The sequence below is a fragment of the Alligator sinensis genome, unplaced genomic scaffold, assembly GCF_000455745.1.
Source record: "Alligator sinensis unplaced genomic scaffold, ASM45574v1 scaffold722_1, whole genome shotgun sequence".
NCBI lineage: Eukaryota > Metazoa > Chordata > Crocodylia > Alligatoridae > Alligator > Alligator sinensis.
In genome coordinates this window covers 1,067,529-1,085,813 of record NW_005842345.1, presented here as the reverse complement: position 1 = coordinate 1,085,813, position 18,285 = coordinate 1,067,529, and the positions used below count along the sequence as shown (strand labels likewise).

Sequence of the window (18,285 nt, the reverse complement as noted above, 5' to 3'; positions counted from 1 at the left end):
CGCCCCCCCCCCCCCCAGCTCCCAGCTTGTGGCACCAGGCCCCAAGGGCTGGGGGAAGACGCCACCGCTCAGCCAACGCCAGGAGGGAGCACGGATGGGCGTGCAGAGGGCCCCTGTGCCCCGTCGATGCCATGGCTGTGCTATGAAGCCATCACGCTTGCCCCCCTTTCTCCAGTGCACATCCACCAGCCCCAGCTGGGAAAAGGAGGCATCCAGCTGCGCACCCCTGCTTGCAGGCCGGAGGTGCAGTACAGCTGCGTGCCCCTTCACAGTGCTGGGCGAGGACGGGCCAGCTCCTGGCGCCCTTTGCAAGGCTCCATGTAGGGGTGAGTCTGTTCCCTGGAGTTCAAAGCAAGTCCCTCCCTAGCCCAGGTCCGGAGGTAACTGTGCCAGGCAGGGGCCAGCCCCCATCACAGCTCCACAGACTCCCCCTCAGGTAGAAACAGGCCTTTAACACTGCCTGGGTCCTCCCAGCGCTGGACATGGGGCCACACACTGCGCCCTCCCAATGCCCCTGGGAAAGGCAGGAGTAGGAGGGCTGGGGCCGGGGGAAGCTCTGCCCAAGCCCCCAGCTCCGCTCTGTCCCTTCAGGCAGAAAGGAGACGGATAAGGGAGATAAGGGGAGGCAGGCAGACGTGCTGGAATCCACCTGCCCTCCTCCTCTGGCAGCTGCTGACGAGCAGCAGTCGGGTCTGGTAGGGCTAAGGTGGGGACAGGCAAGCATGTCTGCCAAAGGGACAATGTCACCCCCAGAGCCACAGAGACACCAACACCCTTCCCCTTCCCTCTGCAAGACGGCACACACTAGGGGAACGCTGATCACAGCAGCAAAGGGGGGACAGAGCCCAGGGGTCCAGACTTCCATGCAGACCTTGGGTGGGTCTCACAGGACAGGGGCACAGAGGCCTTCCCCAGCTCCCCTCCATGTCGATGCAGCTATAGCAGCACCCTCTGCTCTTTTTGGCCAGCCCAGGGCAAAAGGAAGGCTCCCCTCCCTCCCCACACTGGCCAAGGGGTAGAAAACATCCTGCTGGGAAGATGCCAGGACTGGAGCCCCAAGGGGCTGTGGTCAGTCTGCTCCAGCCCCCCTGAACCTCCCCTCTGGACTGAGGCAGGGGGCTGTGCTCAAACCAGCCTAGCAGAGCAGGATGCTGCCTGAGATAAGCAGCTAATCCCCGATACTACTTTGTCCCCCTCTGTGCAAACAGCACCAGGGTGGGGAGCTGCAGATAAGCCCTCGTGGCCCTGGGGGGGAATAAAGGCCTCCACTAACAGCTCACAATAAACTGCTGACACGTCCCATTAACACCTCCTGGCAGAGAACAAGGGGGCAGGGAGCAGTCTGCCCTCCCTGCCAAGACAATCATTACCCTAAAGGATTACAGGAGCAGCAGCCCACCTGGCCCTTAGCTAAGCCCATGCACACACAGCATGCTGCCCTCCCCCAGCTGAGCTCCATCCCCCTCCCTGACACTGTGCCCTGGCCTGCACAGGCCCCAGCTCCAGCTGGCCACTGGGGTCAGGTACACAAAGGTCTGCATTGCAATGGGAGGCTGGGGGCTGCAGCCTGCATTCTGGATCCAGTGGGCATGGGCAGTTGCAGCAGCGAAGGTGTAATGCCTTGGCAGCTATCATTCCCAAAGCTAGCCTGCTACAGCTACTCGGCATGCCTCCATGCCCGGCTCCACTTTGCCGTGCAGGGGTGGCATCTTCCGAGGATCACAGGAACAGAACCCAGGAGTCCTGGCTCACCACCTCCTTGGCCTTGCCGGCCCCTCCATACTAAGTGACAGCAGCACCTGCAAGAGATCCCTCCCCGCCAGGACCAGAGAGAGACCCCCAGAGTCCCAGTCCCTGGCTCTGCTCTCAGAGCCATCAGGCAGCTGGGGAAAAGAGCAGGCTAGGCACGGCTGCTCACGATGACCCAGCTCCTGCAGCAGGCAGGGGCTTGGGCGCAATGGCTGTGTGCAGAGCCCTGCCCCTGAATGCGGAGAATGCGAGGGCGCATTCCAGAGCGGCCGTCGCTGCGGCGACTCCAGCGCCGGAATGCACCCGGGTACTGGGAGTGAGGCGGCACTGGGAACATTGCTCCCCACCTCAGCATGGGGCTTTGTTTGCACAGTTCCAAGGCCTGGACCACCCCGCCCCCCAATCCGGGGTTGGGTGACCCCCGCCAACCTCTCCGACCACGGCCCCCGCCCCCAGGCATTCCAGCCCTGACCCCGAGGAAACGGGCAGGCATCTGGAGTAGCCAGAGACTTGCGTCGCCATCACCCCGCCCCACACGACGGAAGCCGGGGGCTCCTGGTTTCTGCTCCCCACCACCTGCAAAGCATGGGGGTCTTGTGAAGGAGACAAGGTCAGTCCAAGCAGAGGGCAGCAAATGCAAGAAGGCACCACAAAGCTGCTTTGCCCCCTGCTCCCAAGCTAGGCTGAACGCCCAGCCCAACACGCACGCTTACCCCACTTAAAAAGGGTGCTTGGAGCCAGACTTACCCTTCCCTACGCTGCAGGGCAACGGGGTGCTGGAGGCAAGGCCGGCTAGGTCTGACGCAGGGCAGGAGTCTGTCTGGTGCTGGCTGAGCAGGCTCAAACTGTCCCTCACGGATGCCAGGCAGAGGCGTGGATTCCTCCCGGACCTGGGCAGCGGCTTCCTCCTGCAGCTGCGAGGCACCGGTGATTGCAAAGGTTGCAGGAGGTGCTGGATACAAGGCCAAGGCAGCTGGGAGAGTCCTGGTGATTTGGGAACTGGGCAGCAGCCCTGGGCAGCTAGCACCTCCAAGGGCTTCCTGCACAGTGCAGAGCTGGGTTGTGCATCCCAGGACACTGCTCCTCTGCAGGTGGATAAGCTCCTGGGCAAAGACTTTAGTCCCAGTCCTGCAGCCCAGGGCTGGTTCTGCAGGGCTGCCTGCATGCTCAGCACCCCAGGCTCCTAGAGAGTATGCATCAGCTGGACCTGTTCACCAGCACAGGAAAGCCCTAACCAGGCCAGCTGCAGCTCATCCCCAGGGAGGTTGATGCAACACAGCAACACCAGGGAGAGCCAGGTTGGCTCAGTGGCCTCTCCCTTCATGCTGGGCTAGAGCACAGACACCAGGGCCCAGCAAGGAAGGGTCAGAGGGTGGGGGACCACACTTCCCCTCTGCACCCCCATCCCAGCTCCTGGCAGCAGCCTGACATCCAGCCCCTCCCTCGACTGTGCAGGGCCAGAGCCGCACCCGCTAGGAAGGGGCTGGCGCTGCTTTGCATAGCTGTGCATTAGGGGGCTGGTCACCATACCAGGGCAGGGACCAGGCCCTGTGGGTACCCCTACCCCCCAGCTGTACCCCATGCTAGAGAGACGCAGTTCAGCCCTGGAGATGCTGCAGGAAGTGCTGACCCAGGGCAGCCCCGCTCCACCCCCACCCACACCCACCCTGCACCAGCATCCCAGGCCAGCTCTCCTGGCAAGGCAGCCCCTTGAGGCTATGGGCCTGCAGTGGTACTGGCAAGCAGCCCCTTTCCCAGGCAGTGCAGTGGACATCCTCTAGCGGCCAATGACCCACACTGCACTGGATGCGAGCAGAGGACACTGCTAGCACCTTGCGTTAAGCTGTGCAATGCCCTGCAACCCCCAGCTGGCCCCAATACTGCCAGCCACCAGCCTGGGGCACTGGAGCCATCACTGCACCACCCATGCCCTGCATCCCACCAACTGTGCACATCACCGGTGCCTGGGCACAAGCCTGGCAAGGTGCCGCTGTGGCACCCAGGCCCCTCCCGTCTCCCCCTCAGAGTGCAGGAAGAGGGCCCCCCCCCCATCCCACAGGTGCTCCCTGCTCCTGTTTCCATCTCTACGGCACGGCCTGCCGATAAAGGCTGTGCTCCCAGCCCTGCCCTGGCTCACGCACCAGACACAGGAGGGGGTACACATATGTTATAATTTACATAGAGATCTGGTTTAATACCTTAGAGAAGCTTAACAGCATCAATGTGCCAAGCGATGCCGCCCCACATCTGCATGCCCCTGCCCCCACCTCGAGTGCGCACAGCTGCTGGCAGTGACTACAAAAGCGGCTCTAGAGACCGAGAGGGACCCGGGCGGACAGGAACTCCTATGCTAGCAGCCCTGGGGGGCTAAGCCCTCTGCCCATGGGGCAGGGACAGGACAAGCCGGCATCCTGAGGAACGTGCCCCAGCTGCCAACAGCTCTGCTCTCGTGCTCTGGGGGCACCTGGACTTTAAGGAGCCAGGCTGAGAACAGGCAGCACTCATTGCACACACCAGAGAGCCACTGGCTAGGAGCCAGAGTCCCAGGAGCTGAATCCAACCTATGATCTGGGCATTATCCCATCCCCATAGGCTGAGCCACCCTCTTCCCTTCATTAGCAGGACACCTGCTCAGTGCCTCTCCACTGGCCAGAAGCAGCAGTGCCCGCTCACCAGGCAGGCAGGCAGGCGGGCGGCTGGCCAGTGGAGGGCAGCATGGAGCAGGCGCTGGCAGTGATGTGCATGGCATGGGCTGTGGGGTTTGTGCGTGGCAGAAGCTCCCGGGGGGCAGGCTAAGCCTGCAAGCCGCAGCCCTGGGGCAGCTCAGGACTTGGAGCAGAGGGCGGTGGCGCCAGCGCCAGGGCCCTGGTAGCGTTGGCGGGCGTGCTTTTCGCAGTACATCTCCTCGCCCACCCAGAAGTGGCCCCGCATCTTGAGGTTGAGGCCGCAGTCAGTGCAGACGTAGCAGGAGGGGTGGCGGTAGCGGCCCTCCTGGATCCTCACCGCCTGGGTCCTGCGGGAAATAGCATGGCATGGTCAGGACGACGTGGAGCAGGCTTGACCAACCCTCCACAGCCTGGCTCCAGCCCTGCCCAGCTGGTGCCAGTCTCCTCAACAACATCACCAGGATGACCCTGCCCTCTTAGGCAAACAGTGAGAGGCCTTCCTGGCTCCTTGCTCACAGGAGACGGGCAGAGCAAGCTGCCTTCTCCTGCCTCAACCCTAAGTTTCAGTAGGCAAGGGCACCCAACAGCAGAAAATGCCCACAGGCCCTGCCTACTGTCTGGGATCTGCACAGGCCCCGGCTCTGATGGCATCGCAACAGCTCTGGGGGCTTCACAGCCTTTCAAGAGGCCTTTGCAGCTGGGGAAACCGAGTCATGCAGCTAGGGAGGGACTGGGAGAGCACCTAGGCCTGGGCTCCTAGCACCAGGCTACTCAAATCAGCAGTCTGGGAGGACACGGTGGTCACAACCAGCCCTCCAGGCTCACATGCCAAAGCCCAGGCAGACACCCCTACCCTACCCTGCCCTACAAAGAAGGGATCTTGCAGGGACGACAGCAACCCCCACCAAAGTCCCGGGATACAAGGAACCACCGAGGCCCCAGGGCTGCATCAGGGGCCCCCCACCCCACAGCTCCCTGTGCACCCTGGGGAAAGCAGCACTTACGCAATGCTGTTGCCACACTTCTCGCATGTGTGCAGCTTCTGGACCCCTGCCACGGAGCTGCAGACTGGCTTGTGAGCGCTGGGGGACAAGTGGCTGGGGAAGGGGGTCGCAGTGCCCTCTGCCAAGGGAGGGCAAGGGACACATCAGGATCCCAGAGGCCTGAGGACCCTCCCCAGAGCTGCCCCCCCATCACGTGGCCCCCAGAAGCAATGCCACTTCCAATCCTATTGCATCCGCCACCACCCCGTGACCAGCACCTGCCCTGCCTCACCTCCACCGTTGGTCTCCAGCGCCTCCTGCAGCAGGCGGAAGGTGCTGGACTGCCGCGGGGCAGCCCGCAGCTCCCGGTTCTCTTGGATCATCTTGTAGACCTCGGAGTCCTCCTCCAGGCACCGCATGGCTGTCTCAGAGTCCACGCTGTGGGGACACAGCAGCTCAGGTGCACGACCCCTGGCTCAGTGCCCTGTATCCCCCCAGCATCACCTCCCTCAGACTGGGGGCAGAGCACAGTAGCCTGAGGCTGGCGTGGGGGTAAACCCCCCATTTCAGAATGAAGGCTGTGGTGGTGGGGCCGGGATGCACAGGACACTGCTCTCCAAGGCCCTGTGGAGAAGCAGTGCAGAGCCCCCAGCCCAGTCCTTTCTGCACCCCCAGGCTACTTGCAGGTCCCATGCTGAGGACTAGGGACCCACTGAGCTAAGCTCTGCACACCTGTGCACAGACCCCACCCCTACCGTCCTGCCTGAGCCCCTACCACCGCACAACCCCATGCACGCGTCACTCCCAGCTGCCCCAGTGAGTGGGGAAGGGAACCGGGGATCCCCCCCTATACCCTAATCCCAGCACTTTCCCAAGCAGCCAAGCCTGCTGCCCCGTCACCTGCTCCGTCTCTGTCCAGGCTCCCTCCCGTCTCCCAGATAACAAGGCAGACGCTCCCTGCTCTGCCTGCACGTCTGGCGCCAGATGCCCAGGCCTGCCTGCTCCTCCCACACACACCTGGATCTGAGGCTCGGTTAACCCTCTCCAGGGCCTCACACCTGTGAGCCATGGGCTGAGCCTCCTGAGGCCCCACACTGAGCCCGGCTGGTGCACCAGCTCTCACAGGGGTCCTGGCCCCCCTGGCGTGCTGCTTGGACACCCCATCCTGCTGCTTCCCAGCCTGCTAAGTGGTCTGGTGGAGGGGCCAGGTGGCTCTAGTCTAGGACATTGGTACCACAGGGATCGACAGGGGCCAGGCTGTAGGTTGGGATCAAGGGTCATGACTTGCAACTTCACTGCAAACCTGACCAACAGCTCCCCCTCCACACCCAGCTCCAGCACCCCTCCAAGTCCACTGCAGCTATCTCCAGCTACGCAGCTTGCTACTGACCCGTGCCACCCTCGTGCCTCAGTGCCTGGGGCTCTTGGGTCAGGTAGGAGACTATGGCTCCCTCCCCAGGTGCCAGCATGCCCACAAGGGTCCCACCTCCCCTGGATTAGGTCCCACACCCTGGCCTACCTGTTGCGAGGGCTGTAGGAGGGCGAGGACCTGCCTGGGTCCTTCCCCAGGTCCCAGGGGCTGTGAGCAGTGAAGCCTCTTGGTGAAGGCGTGCGCTTGAAGGGTGGCAGGACGGCAACTGGAGAGCAGCTCGGGCGGCCCAGGCTCCCCCACTCCTGTGACAGAGAGATATGGAGCATGAGAGCAAGGTTTATGGGGAGAACCCAGCTGCAGCAAACCCCACAGGGCCAGAACAGGGGGCCTGGTTCAGCTGCCAGTGCCATGCTCAGGGTGCCAGGGAACCAGGGCCAATACCCAGGACCCCCGCCTTGATTTCTCCCTGCACAGACACATGGCTGCAGGACCAGAAGCTGACACACGAGCGCGCCCTTTTGCACAAGCCCGTGTTGCTCACTTTGGGCACGAGGGGGCACCCCAGCCCTACCATCTATTTCCTCTGTCTATATTAAGGGATCTGGGAAGCTGGGCAGGGCACCTGGCACCGGGACAGCACAGCCTCAGCAGGGCTGGCATGTCAAGACAGGAGCGGTGCAGAGAGCATGCAGGTCTCTCCCCAGGCACATCTTATGGGGAGAGTGGCAACTTGGAGCAGATGCATGCACTGGGCCCTGGGGCAAAGGCTCCAGCTCCTGGGCACCATCCTGTGCTCCTACCCTCAGCCTTGGCTGCTCCTTGGCTTCTGCAACAAGTTCAGACACAGTTGGTGCCAGCACCCAGACCGGCCAGACCCCACTCCCCGCATGTCCCTCTCTCCCCAATCCCTCCACTGCCACAGCTGTACCCTGCCCTGCTCCAGGTCAGCTTTGCCCCCCCGCAGGCTCCTGCAGCCTGGCCCCTTCCCCCTCCCCTGAGCGCCGGGCCGCTATTTGAAGCCTAGCGCCATCGTGCCCCTCCCGCCGCATCTGCTCCTGTTTAACAGGCCTGGAGACACACGAAAGAAGAAACCCCCAGATAAGTGAAAGCAAATGTTTCTGGGCGCACGAGAAAGAGAGCAAGAGATGCCTGATGCCACGTGCCCCGCCAGGCAGCAGAGCCCAGCAGCTCGCCCCTGTCCTGAGGGAGCAGGGCAGGGAGATGGATCTGGAGCCCCCTCCCATCCGGCAGGAGCCCCAGCAAGGATCCAAGTGCAAAGCAGACCCCAAGACAGCTCCCCACCGTGAGGACCAATACCTGGGGTACAAGCAGATGAAACCCTCACATCTCCCCTGCTCACCAGAGCCCACCAAGAAATACCCCATGCACTCCTCAGCCTGCCAAGGGGATCACCGACCCCACTGTCAGTGCCTTGTGCAGTGGGATCCCTACACCCACATGTGCGGTCAGGTCAGCTGCCCCAAAAACAGGCAGCAAGACAGGGAGGGGAGAACCCCCCAGGCTGGGCGGCACGGAGCTGGGCAGTGCAAGACCCATCAGGGGTGCTGCACCCCAGGCCTCCCACGCTGCTTGCTGTCAGCTGCCCCAAGAGCCGAGGCGTGCACTTGCACAGCAGGGGCGTAGCCCCATCCCGGCGTTCCCATCCCCAGCTTCAGAAGGGCAGCCAGGCTGGTGAGCAAGGCAGGGAAAGAACGCAAGAACAAACAGGCAGGGGAGACCAAAGGGGCTGCTGAGGCCAGGGCCGATCCACTGCCAGCTGGAGCGAGCCGTGCTCAGGGCCACCGCACCTCCCAATTTGGGCTTGAAAAATATCCCCACCAGCCCCAGAAAAAGAGAGAGCCAGCGAGAGGGAGGGAGAGGCCAGCCCAGCCCAGCCCCTGGAACCAGGGCTGCCACGGAGCCAGGAAGAACAACAACAACAAGCAGCCGTGCGGGGCCCAGGAGTGCCGGGACCCAAGAGAAACACGCTGCGGTGGGAGGGAAGGAGCTGCGGAGGCATCGTGCCACAGGGACAGTGCCAGGGATCGGGAAACCAGCAGGCCTGGCCGGGGGCAAGGGTCCTTGGTGTCCTGAACACCACGCTGCAGGAGGCCTGCATGGCAGTTGTAAGCGTGCATGTCCATAGGCCCCAGTAGTGAGTCCCAGCTGCCCCTGCCCATGCCCTGCAGGCAACAGGACCCAGCCCCTGGGAGCCAGGCTCTGCAGCACACCCAGGGAAGCTGGGCTGCCTGATGCACACTTAGTGGCTGGGGTGCAGGTGCCCAGCCCCAAGCTCTGCAATCCTTGCTCGGGACCGGTGACCAGAAAAGGGGGCAGGGGTCCTGGGACAGGCAGCATCCAGCCACAGCATGGCCTGTCAGGCAACAGAGCACCCCCGTGACAGGCTCCCGCACAGGGCAGCGCAAGTCGCCTCACCTGCCAACGCCCCGGCTTCCCCATGCCCACGGGAGACAACAGCACCTCCCCAAACTGGTTTGGCCTCCCCAGCTTCCAGGTGTTGCTTGGAGACACCAGGTAGAGACAAGCAAACATCCCCAGCCAGCTGTGCGGCTGCCCCGCGGGGACCAGGGCTGCGTGTGAGGCAGGGCGAGGTGGCGGCATGCAGCTGCATCCACACTGGGGCCAAGGCCACCGCGGCTCTGTGACCCTAGCTTTAGTGGCAGGGGCAGAGACGGGGCCAGCCTGGGCTTTGGGGAAGTTATCTATGCCCTCAGCTTCCCACTGCCATGCTGGAGCCCTGCAAACACCCGGAACCAGAGTCGTTGTTGGGGGAGGGAAGCTACAAGGAAAGAGGATGGATACAGGGCCTTGGGGGCAGGTCCTGGGTTAAGCAAGTGGGGCAGATGGGAGGGGTGGGGCTCAGCCCAGAGAAGTACCAATCCTTGGCAACCCCATGCAGCAGTGTTGGAGCTGACAGCACCCCCGGGGCGAGAGCCCAGTGGGACCCTGCAGAAGGAATGGGAACGTCCCAGGCCGCCAACAAGATTGTCCCCGGTTCTCCAGCAGGTGCCAGCTCCCTGCTCCAGGCTGCTCAGAAAGGACCTCCCCACTTTTGTCATGGCCAGGTGGGCACCTGGCACCTTCATCCGAGACAGCGACAGGCTCAACGAGCTGCTGGGCAAACACCCATCCACAGATCCCGGGTTCAGACATGGCATGGCCAGGACTTTGGGGACCTCGGGGAAGTTCATGACCTTGTCTTGATACACCATGGCTCCATGCAGGACAAGACAAGACATCACGAGGGCTCTGGGGACCAGCCCAGATGAGCATGCGCAAGAGCGAGTGTCAGGGAGAGGATAGGGCGGCCTTCAACTCTGTCCCCATTGCACCCCCTCCCCATCAGCTACCCCAGGCATGCAGTCTGCCCCACCTTAGGAAGGGCGATGTCTCAGCTCACCTGCCTGCTGCCCAGACACTGCATGTGTGGCAAGGGTGAGCGATCCTCGCTGATGCTGGCAGGGCTGGCCAGAGACTGGAAGCTGGGAAGAGGAGGGGAGTCCATGCAAAGTCCTGCTCCTGGGTTCAGGGACCCACAGAGCCCTGATGTGCCCCCTTGCCAGGCCCACTGAGACCCTGCATGCCCACAGCAGCAGTGTCCAAGGTCGTCCCACCAGCCTCACACCCAGCATGCACACTACCTCTCTCCTCCTTGACTACAGAGGTGGATTGTCGAGACCTCCTCACCCCAGTACAGATTGGCTCCCAGGCCTGCCAGGTCCAGCCCTCACCTGCGGCTGGTCACCAGCTCCGCTTTGGCCTCAGAGCCCAGGCTGGGCTGCAGGGGGATGTAGGGGCTGCTCGGCTGCAACCCGGGGGATGTGGGCAAAAAGGGGCTGCCGGGTCGCGGGCTAAGGGACGCGGGGCTGGAGTAGGAGGATCTCAGTGAGCTCTGGCTGTCATCTCTGGTTCTCATGGCATCCTGGCAAACAGGAGAGAGAGGCCATCAGTCAAGGGACCAGCCTGAGCAAGGGGCAGGAGCGATGTAGGGTCCCCTTATGTCATCTCCTGCCTGGGGGGTCTTGGGGGAAAAACAGGGAGGGGTCTCACCTGGAACCGTGTGGCCAGGACCTCGGGGGAGCTCTCGCCATTAGTCTGGTTGGGAGAGAACAACAGGGACCTGCAAGCAGGGCAAGAAGGGGGCAACTGTGAGCTGGGCACCTATTTCCAGAGCTAGGCCCAAGGCCCTGGGGTGATGGTGGGTTGGTCCCCACATCCAGCCTCCCCTCCCCTCGTGGCTGCTGGCTTCTTCATAGGGCAGCTGCCAGCCTGCAGCCCCAGTGCACATTAGCAGTGGAGGGGAGGGATCAAGTGGTGCTCAAGGGGCTGCTCTGGGGCTCTGGAGATGCCCGCCCAACTACAGACTGCCTGTAGGCCCCTGACAAGTCACCTTGCCTCTGCATGTCATTCCTCCCACCCCACCCAGCAGCACCCCCAACACGTCTCCTTCCTCGTGCCTGGAGGGAGACAGCACAGCCCTGCAGCCACCCCTCCCCAGTCACCGAGGGCACAAACAGCCTCACCCCCAAGTCACAAGCACTCCGCTTGCTACAGAGCTGGCGCCCTCCCTACACAGGTACCCAGCCAGGTGCAGCTGGACCGACGGCCCATTGCTCGTCCTGCCCATTGCATGCTGGATGCAGGCAGAAGGGAACATGGGGCTGGCTTCTATTCTCTCCCCTCTTCACCAGGACTCCATCTGGGGCTTTGATGTAGCTGGAGCTGGAATTCATTAAGGGGAATTAAACAGTGGAGGGAGGGAGGCAGCTCCGAGGGGTCTAGATGGGCCCAGAGGAATGCAGCGGTGATGGGGGCTGAGCAGGGGGTTAACCCCTCTGATGCTGTGCTCCAGGGAGCCGAGGTGCTGGCAGGACCCCTCCAGACCCCAAGTGGGCACAGGATGCCCTTGCCCCAAAGACAGGAGCAAGGGCAGCACGACCCCCACAGTGGGCACCTACAACCCCATATATGTCAGAGAACCTGCAGCAAGTCACCCTGCCACAGCGGGGCAGCTGCAACCCAACCCCTTCCTCCCCCAGCTTGCAAATGCATGGAGCACCCAGCTGCTCCAAACAGACAGACAAGAGTCCTCCTGGGCACTGACTGGACCATGTGGCTCCCCCAAGCTCATTAGCATCACCCTGCAGCAGCTGCCGGAGCAGAGTGGGGGGACAGGCAGCAGCCAGGGAGCACGAGAGCTCTGACCCAGTCCCGGTGACCCGGCTGGAGGACAGGGACAGCGGGCCGGCTCCCAGAGAAGGAGATTAGCTGCAGAGCCCGGAATGAGAGGAATGCTGCCTCCTGAGCTGCTCCGGCTGTGCTTGTGGGCTTTGGGCCATGTCCAACATGCCATTAGGGTTTCCCACCCGTCGTCAAACCCGCCACATGTCCGAGCCAGTTGGAGAGGGCAAGAGGATGCAGCCGACACGCATGCGCTGCTCAGGGCTGGGGGAGAACCATCTGTGCGCTCAGGACAGGGCTCTCTGACTCCATGCAGCCCGAGGGCAGGCCTTGTTGCCACACCGCATGGTACCAGCATGCTGGCACGTACACATGCCCCGCAGGGAGGGGGCCTATGCCACTTGCAGGTGCTGCAGGCTGCTGAGCCCAACTCCCTGGTGCAGGAGGGGCTGACGGGGTGAGGCAGAGCTTCCCAAGGGCTTCAGGGCATGTCCCGACTTAGCCCTGCAACACCTGGCTGGGGCCAAGCAAGCTGTGAGTCAGGTCGGCCGGCAGCCACGCCCCAGACAGGCCGCTCAGCCAGGTATTTATAGGATGCGCTCTGCACCCCCGTGCAAAGAGGATTGCACATTCCAGACAGGCCGAGTCATCACGGGAGGCAGCATAAAGCAGCTTTTGCCTTCCCACCCGGGGCAGCAAGGTGCAGAGGGCAAGAGGGGGAGGGTGCAGACAGCCGCAGGGCCCTGGATTTGCTGTGCAGCTCAGTGCAGGCAGTCGTGCCGGGCTGGGGAGGAGTCCCTTTTCCACCAGCTAGGGCCCTACCCGATGGGCAGGGATGCAGAAAGCCAGCCACAGAGGCGACAGCCTGGCCAGCTCACACCACACTGGGTCCCTCTGCAGCAGCCCAGCCAGGCATGAGCACCACACCCAGCTCCCAGCTCTTGCTGCACCAGGCTGGTGCCAGGTGTCCCTCATGCCCAGCCTGCTGCTGCTCCCAGGTGCGATAGGCACATGTCCCCAAGGGCTGCATGCTGCCATGAGCTGCTTCAGAGCTGGAACCAGTCAGACCAGGGCTACAGGGGAAAGGCTGCCAGAGCTGCCTGCTTCCGTGTGCACACAAGGGTCCAGTTTAACTAAGTGCCCAAGGGTGACAGCAAAAATGGCATCTCCTCAAGTGTGGGCAGATGGGCAAGGCAAGGTGGCCTGCTGGCTGTGGGTGTGGGAATGGGCACCATTAAGGAGGGGCGGGGACCCCTGCACAGTCAGCCGCAGAGCCTCAGAAAGAGCCCAGGGGTCCTAGCTCCCAGCTCCATCTCTGAGGTCACCCGCTGCTGAACAGTGGCAGGGATGGATCCTACTCATGGAGTCATGAAAAGAGGGGGAACTGCCCCAGGGCATCACAGAGACCTCATACCCAGCCCCAAATGGACAGAACTGAAGCCCCATGAGCAAGTGGAAAGCTCATGAGAGCAGGGCTTGGGCACCCACCTATCCACCAGCAGCTGCAGCTGGCCTGAGCTCTGCTTGATCTTGTTCTGTGCCTCCACGTTGAGCATCTCAGCTGTGCTCTCGCCATTGATGGAAACAATGACATCGCCAAGTCGGAGGTCACCCGCAGCTGCTTTGCTTTGCTCTGTCACCTTCAGGGTCATGGTTGGGGAGTGGGGGAAGATACACACACATTAAGGTATAAAATAGCTTTAAAAACAAACAAACAAACAAACAAACAAACTTGTAACCAAGGACAAATTAGCCAAAACTAATTCCAAATCCAAGAATCCAGAACCATAATTGGCCCTATTACTGGTAAACATCCTCCACCTGCACCTAGGGCTTCAGATGTTTCCAAAACCTTTGACGGACATCCTACTTGCAGGCCCAAGCCCAGAGGCTTGGGGTTCGGATGCCCCCAAGGTTTGCTTGCCCTCAGCCATGAGGCCCTCGGACCAAGCAAGGGAGGAGACTCCCATTTCCATAAACTGGGCTTAAAGTCACTGCACCTCGGCGGGTACCGAACCACGCCAGAAGTGCAGTTCTCCTACGAGGCCGTTCACGAAACCTGCCTTCTTGGACACCGATCCATGGTATTTCCCCTGCCGGGTTAAGAAGCCACTATGCTTCATCTGAGCCTTCAAGAGACAGCTGCCCCAAGTGAGATACAGTGTGGGTCAAGCTGGCCTGCAGTGTCAGCCCCCTGGGAGACACTGCCCCTCTGCCGTGGGTCACCTGCAGCTTCCTGCAAGAAGCAGCAAGGCAGGGCACCCTCTGAGAGGGACAAAGGCAAGACAGGCAGAGCCTTCCTAGAGGCATGCACCAACCTGTGCTCAGCCCTGGCTGGATGGGTAAGCCACCCCCTCTGCCCCAGCTTCCCTCCAGCCCTACAAGCCTCCTGGGCCAACCTGGGTTGCCTTGCCCGAGTTAAGAAAACACTGGCTCTGGGCTGCGGCACCCTGCAGCGAGCACACGCCCAGGGAGGTGCCCAGACCCCGGCCAGCCAAACCCACCTCCCACTGAGTCACCAGTGATTCCTTTGCACGGGGCACCACTGGGGCTGACTCAGGAGTGCCCAGCTCCTTCCAGGGTCCTAGAGCCAGCTGCCCATATAGGAGGTTCCCAGGTAATGGGCCCCAAAGCCAGACATCCACAGCCCTCTGGAAGCTGCTACCAGCATGAGGCTTCCCGGACAAGACCCAGGGCAGAGCCAGCAAAGCTGGTTAGCTGTGACCAGAGGCCCTACAACCCAGGCTTCCTCTAAGGGCCCCCTCTCGCCCCCATGCTCTCAGCTCTGCTCCCCCTGTCCCCAAAAGTCTCTGACCCTGCTATGCCCTTTTAAGACCCTTCAAAGCATGGCTCCCACCAAGATCAGGGTAAGGTGTGCACATGCCTCTTTCCACACCCCTACCAGGACCCCACCCAGGAGGCCAGAGTTCAGGTCTCATTATCAACACAGCAGCAAAGGAAGGGAGGACACGGGGCTAAGCAGTGTGGAGCCGCCAGGGTAAAGGCCATGCATGCGGTCTTCGTGCACCCTTTGTTGATCTGACACCGTCTTAAATGACATGAACATGTGCTCGCCCCCCGGCCAGGATGCTGCTCCCACCAGATTCCCTCTCGCCACCTTCCTCTCCAGAGCCTGACCCAAACCCTGCTTCAGGACCAGCTACACCCAGCTCCTCATCAACATCACATGTTTAAAGCAGTGTCTTAATTGCCTTCCTTCTTTGCAGGCAGCAAGGACGGCATCAGCCCCAGCATGAGGACTGGCATGGTATAGCACACCCACTCTAGGCACTTTCCCCCAGATGCCAGGACCCAGCCTTTCCCATTATGCTTCTCATTAGCGATTGCTGCACATGCTCAGGCCAGGGTCCAGCTCCCAGTGGCTTCAGCTGCAGCCCAGAGCACTCAGCACATCAGCCATGCCAACGCAGGGTCTCTGCCTGGGCACATGATACCTCCCAACCCTTTGCTTTCAAGCCACTCCCCTGAGGGGTTGCAACAGCTGGGAATCAGGTTTCCAGGGCAGTATCCAACAGCAGAAATGCCCCCAGTTTCCTGCAAGCCCCTGCCTCACTCACATAGCACCTTCCAGCTACTGTAAGAGAGGCAGCAAATTGCTAAAGAAAGGCCCTTGCTCATAAGCACCAGGGGCTTAGCTGAAAGCTGGGGACCATATGCCCAAGATGCCCCGCCCTACAGAGACCACTGGAGCAGATGGAGCTGCAAAGCACTTGGAGCACCTGCTCCCTCTGCTGCAATGGCCAGGGAGGGAGGAATGGCAAAAGGAAACTCCTCTTGGCCAGCAGGGTCCTGCCTGGCTCTGAGGCAGCAATGTGTGCCTTGCCTTTGCGTACCACAGCCGGGCTTCGGGCTGCTTCCAGGGAGCAGGACAGTAAACCGGATCTGCTCCCTTTGCCATGCCTAGGGAACAAAAAGGGCTCCAGAGCAGCAGGGAAACCCCCAGAAATCCCTCAGCAACTCAGTCCCAGTGCCAGGGCTCTCCCCTGCCAGCCCCATAGAGAAAGTGCCTGCAGCCTCTGCAACAGCTCCTTCATCCCTGCTCCCAGTTCTGCCTAGACTGCTACAGCACTGTCACCCCGTGCAGCCCACCGGCTGCAAGTCAAGCAGTGGCTGTAAGGATGTGCCGCCCTGCCTGGCTGCTGCCCCGGGCTCTCCACTTGGAGCGAATCCAGCACCTTTAAGATTCAGAAGGTATTTGCCAATGTGTTTGCATCCTGCACAGGTCTGGGCCACCTGGACCTCGGTCTGTCTGACACCTTGCACCGAGCTGCAGCCAGTACCTTCCAAACGCCCGTCCAGACCAGGCCTCCGAGGCTGGGCATCGCCAGAGCAAGCACGCACGATCTCCCAGCCTGAAGCCACCCTCCAGGAAGCACAGAGATGGGGCCTGGCGTACAACCCAGGCATCCTGGCTCCCAGTGCCCCTGAGCCTCTCACGCCTGGCGCGATCGCCAAGAACACTTTTACCTTGGACACAGTGATGGGCTTCCTGAAGTCCCTTCCCCCAGTGATGCGGAAGCCCCAGGGGGCTGGGCCCATCAGAGTCACAGTCACGGACATGGCAGCAGGAGTGTGGCACCCGCCGAACCTGGCATGAAACAAAGCAGCCCATCAGGATGAGGGGACAACCCAGCTGCACCAGGCAGCACAAGGCCTGAGCACAGGGTGTGGAAAGAAAGGCCCTCGCCTTCCTTCCCCAGAGCCCTGCAGCACATCAGCCAAGCCCGGAAGGAACCTAGGAAACCTCGCTCGCTGCAGCCCAGCTCCTGCACCCAGAGCTGAAAGCAGAAACCAGGTGTCCCTTCCCTGCCAACCCCCAGCCCCCTTTCCCCAGTCCCTCGCTCACAGCAAGGAACCCACCAGACGGCAATCGGGGCCCTCTCCACTGGTGCACAGCAGCTCTTTCCTTCCGGGGGGGCGGGAAGTGAGAGACAGCACAGCGTCTCGTGCTATCACACGTTGGTGCAGGCAGCCTCAGCCTTCCTGTCACAGCCCTGGCGCCAGCCAGCGAGACCTGTGGGCTCTTTGCTTTTCCAGGCTGAGGGCCCCCAGGTGCCTGGCAGGGAACAAAGCAGGAGGGGTGCTTGGCACTGCCCTGCTAAGGGACCGGGCGCGCCGGGCAAGGCACAGACAGGATGGTGCCAGCGTCGGTGCACCCTGGCAGGCCGGGGCTCAGACTGTCTGGTGGTGGAGACGCCCCCGCTGCACTTCGAGGCCCTCAGGAAGCCAGGAAATTGATGCCTTGCAGAGACGGCAGCTGCTAAACATAACGTGCACGCTGAGAGCTGGCATGGTGCAGTGGGGAGGGGGCAGCATCCATGGCCTGGCTCAGAGCAGACCTGGAGGGAATGTGAGGTCCAACCCCACCCTCCAGGAGGGGCACAGCAAACTGGGTACAGCACTGGGACCGAGACAACCAGGGAGCAGATGTGAGGGGTCACAGCATGCCCAGACACCCAAGAGCAGGACCAGGCTGCCAGCTCACAGCCACAGGAATGTCATGGCCAAGGGCGGGCAATAAACTGGAGAGGCAGAACAGAGAGCCAGGGTGGTGCTGTGGGCAGGAGAGTGATGCCCAGTGAGGGGGCACAGGGGCCAGGGGTGGCAGAGGAACCAGCAGTAACGCCAGGGCAGTGACTGCAGACGGCTCAGTACATTGGAGGGGGCTGGGCAGGGCACAGAGGCCAGACAGGCCCCCGCAGCTGTAACAGGGCACCCAGCACCCCTGCCCTGGCAGGAAGCAGCAGCCGACACTTCTCGGCCCCGGGAGCCTTCCTCGGGGAGGATGCTGGGCAGCCACGTCCAGGCGCCAATGCCACCCCCCGCCAGGGACACTGCGGGGACCCGAGCTCTCCATGACCCCACAGCCCAGCCTGGGTGGCGTTGGGGCCTGACACGCCGGGGAGGGAGAACTGAGTCCCCCCCTACCAGCTCTGGGGAAAGGAAGGGTCCTGCTCCCGCCGCAGGCAGGCGGCACAGCACACATCTGTGCCCCAGCACCGCCGTGCTGTGCCATAGTGGCTAGCCACCCTGACACCAAAGCATCCCAGGCTCACAGAGGGGCCCAAGAAAAGTTGCCAGGCCAAGTTGGCAGGAAGCGCCTGCCACCACATAGATGCCCAGCACCAGGGCTGGGCAGACAGGGTTCCCCCCAGCCTGCAAGAAGCTCCTCGCCCTCCCGGACGCCAGAAAAGGGTCCCCAGAGCAGGGCTGGGAGCACCTGCTTGCCCAAAGCCGAGATCCTGGCGCTGCCCAGCCGGCGCAGAGATGCGACAGGTGGCACAGGGCAGCA

General features: G+C 62.2%; 2 protein-coding genes across 2 annotated transcripts in view; both read right to left on the bottom strand.

Moving 5' to 3' along the window:
- Positions 1-3,071, bottom strand: part of CUNH8orf58 (chromosome unknown C8orf58 homolog) — an 11,368-nt gene extending 8,297 nt beyond the window's left edge. The window contains exon 1 of the mRNA XM_025210335.1: positions 2,497-3,071. Coding sequence (XP_025066120.1) covers positions 2,497-2,914 — 418 coding nt within the window. The 5' untranslated portion in view covers positions 2,915-3,071. The remainder of the gene's footprint in view (positions 1-2,496) is intronic.
- Positions 3,072-3,813: 742 nt separating this feature from the next.
- PDLIM2 (PDZ and LIM domain 2) lies at positions 3,814-17,690 on the bottom strand. Its single transcript, XM_006028912.3, has 10 exons — positions 16,854-17,690; positions 16,461-16,581; positions 13,461-13,612; positions 10,842-10,911; positions 10,523-10,713; positions 10,192-10,273; positions 6,918-7,072; positions 5,691-5,836; positions 5,420-5,537; positions 3,814-4,762 (listed from the first exon to the last, which is right to left on the bottom strand). The coding sequence occupies exons 2-10, from the start codon at positions 16,551-16,553 to the stop codon at positions 4,573-4,575; spliced, it is 1,197 nt and encodes a 398-aa protein (XP_006028974.1). The 5' UTR covers positions 16,554-16,581; positions 16,854-17,690; the 3' UTR covers positions 3,814-4,572.
- Positions 17,691-18,285: the final 595 nt, after the last annotated feature.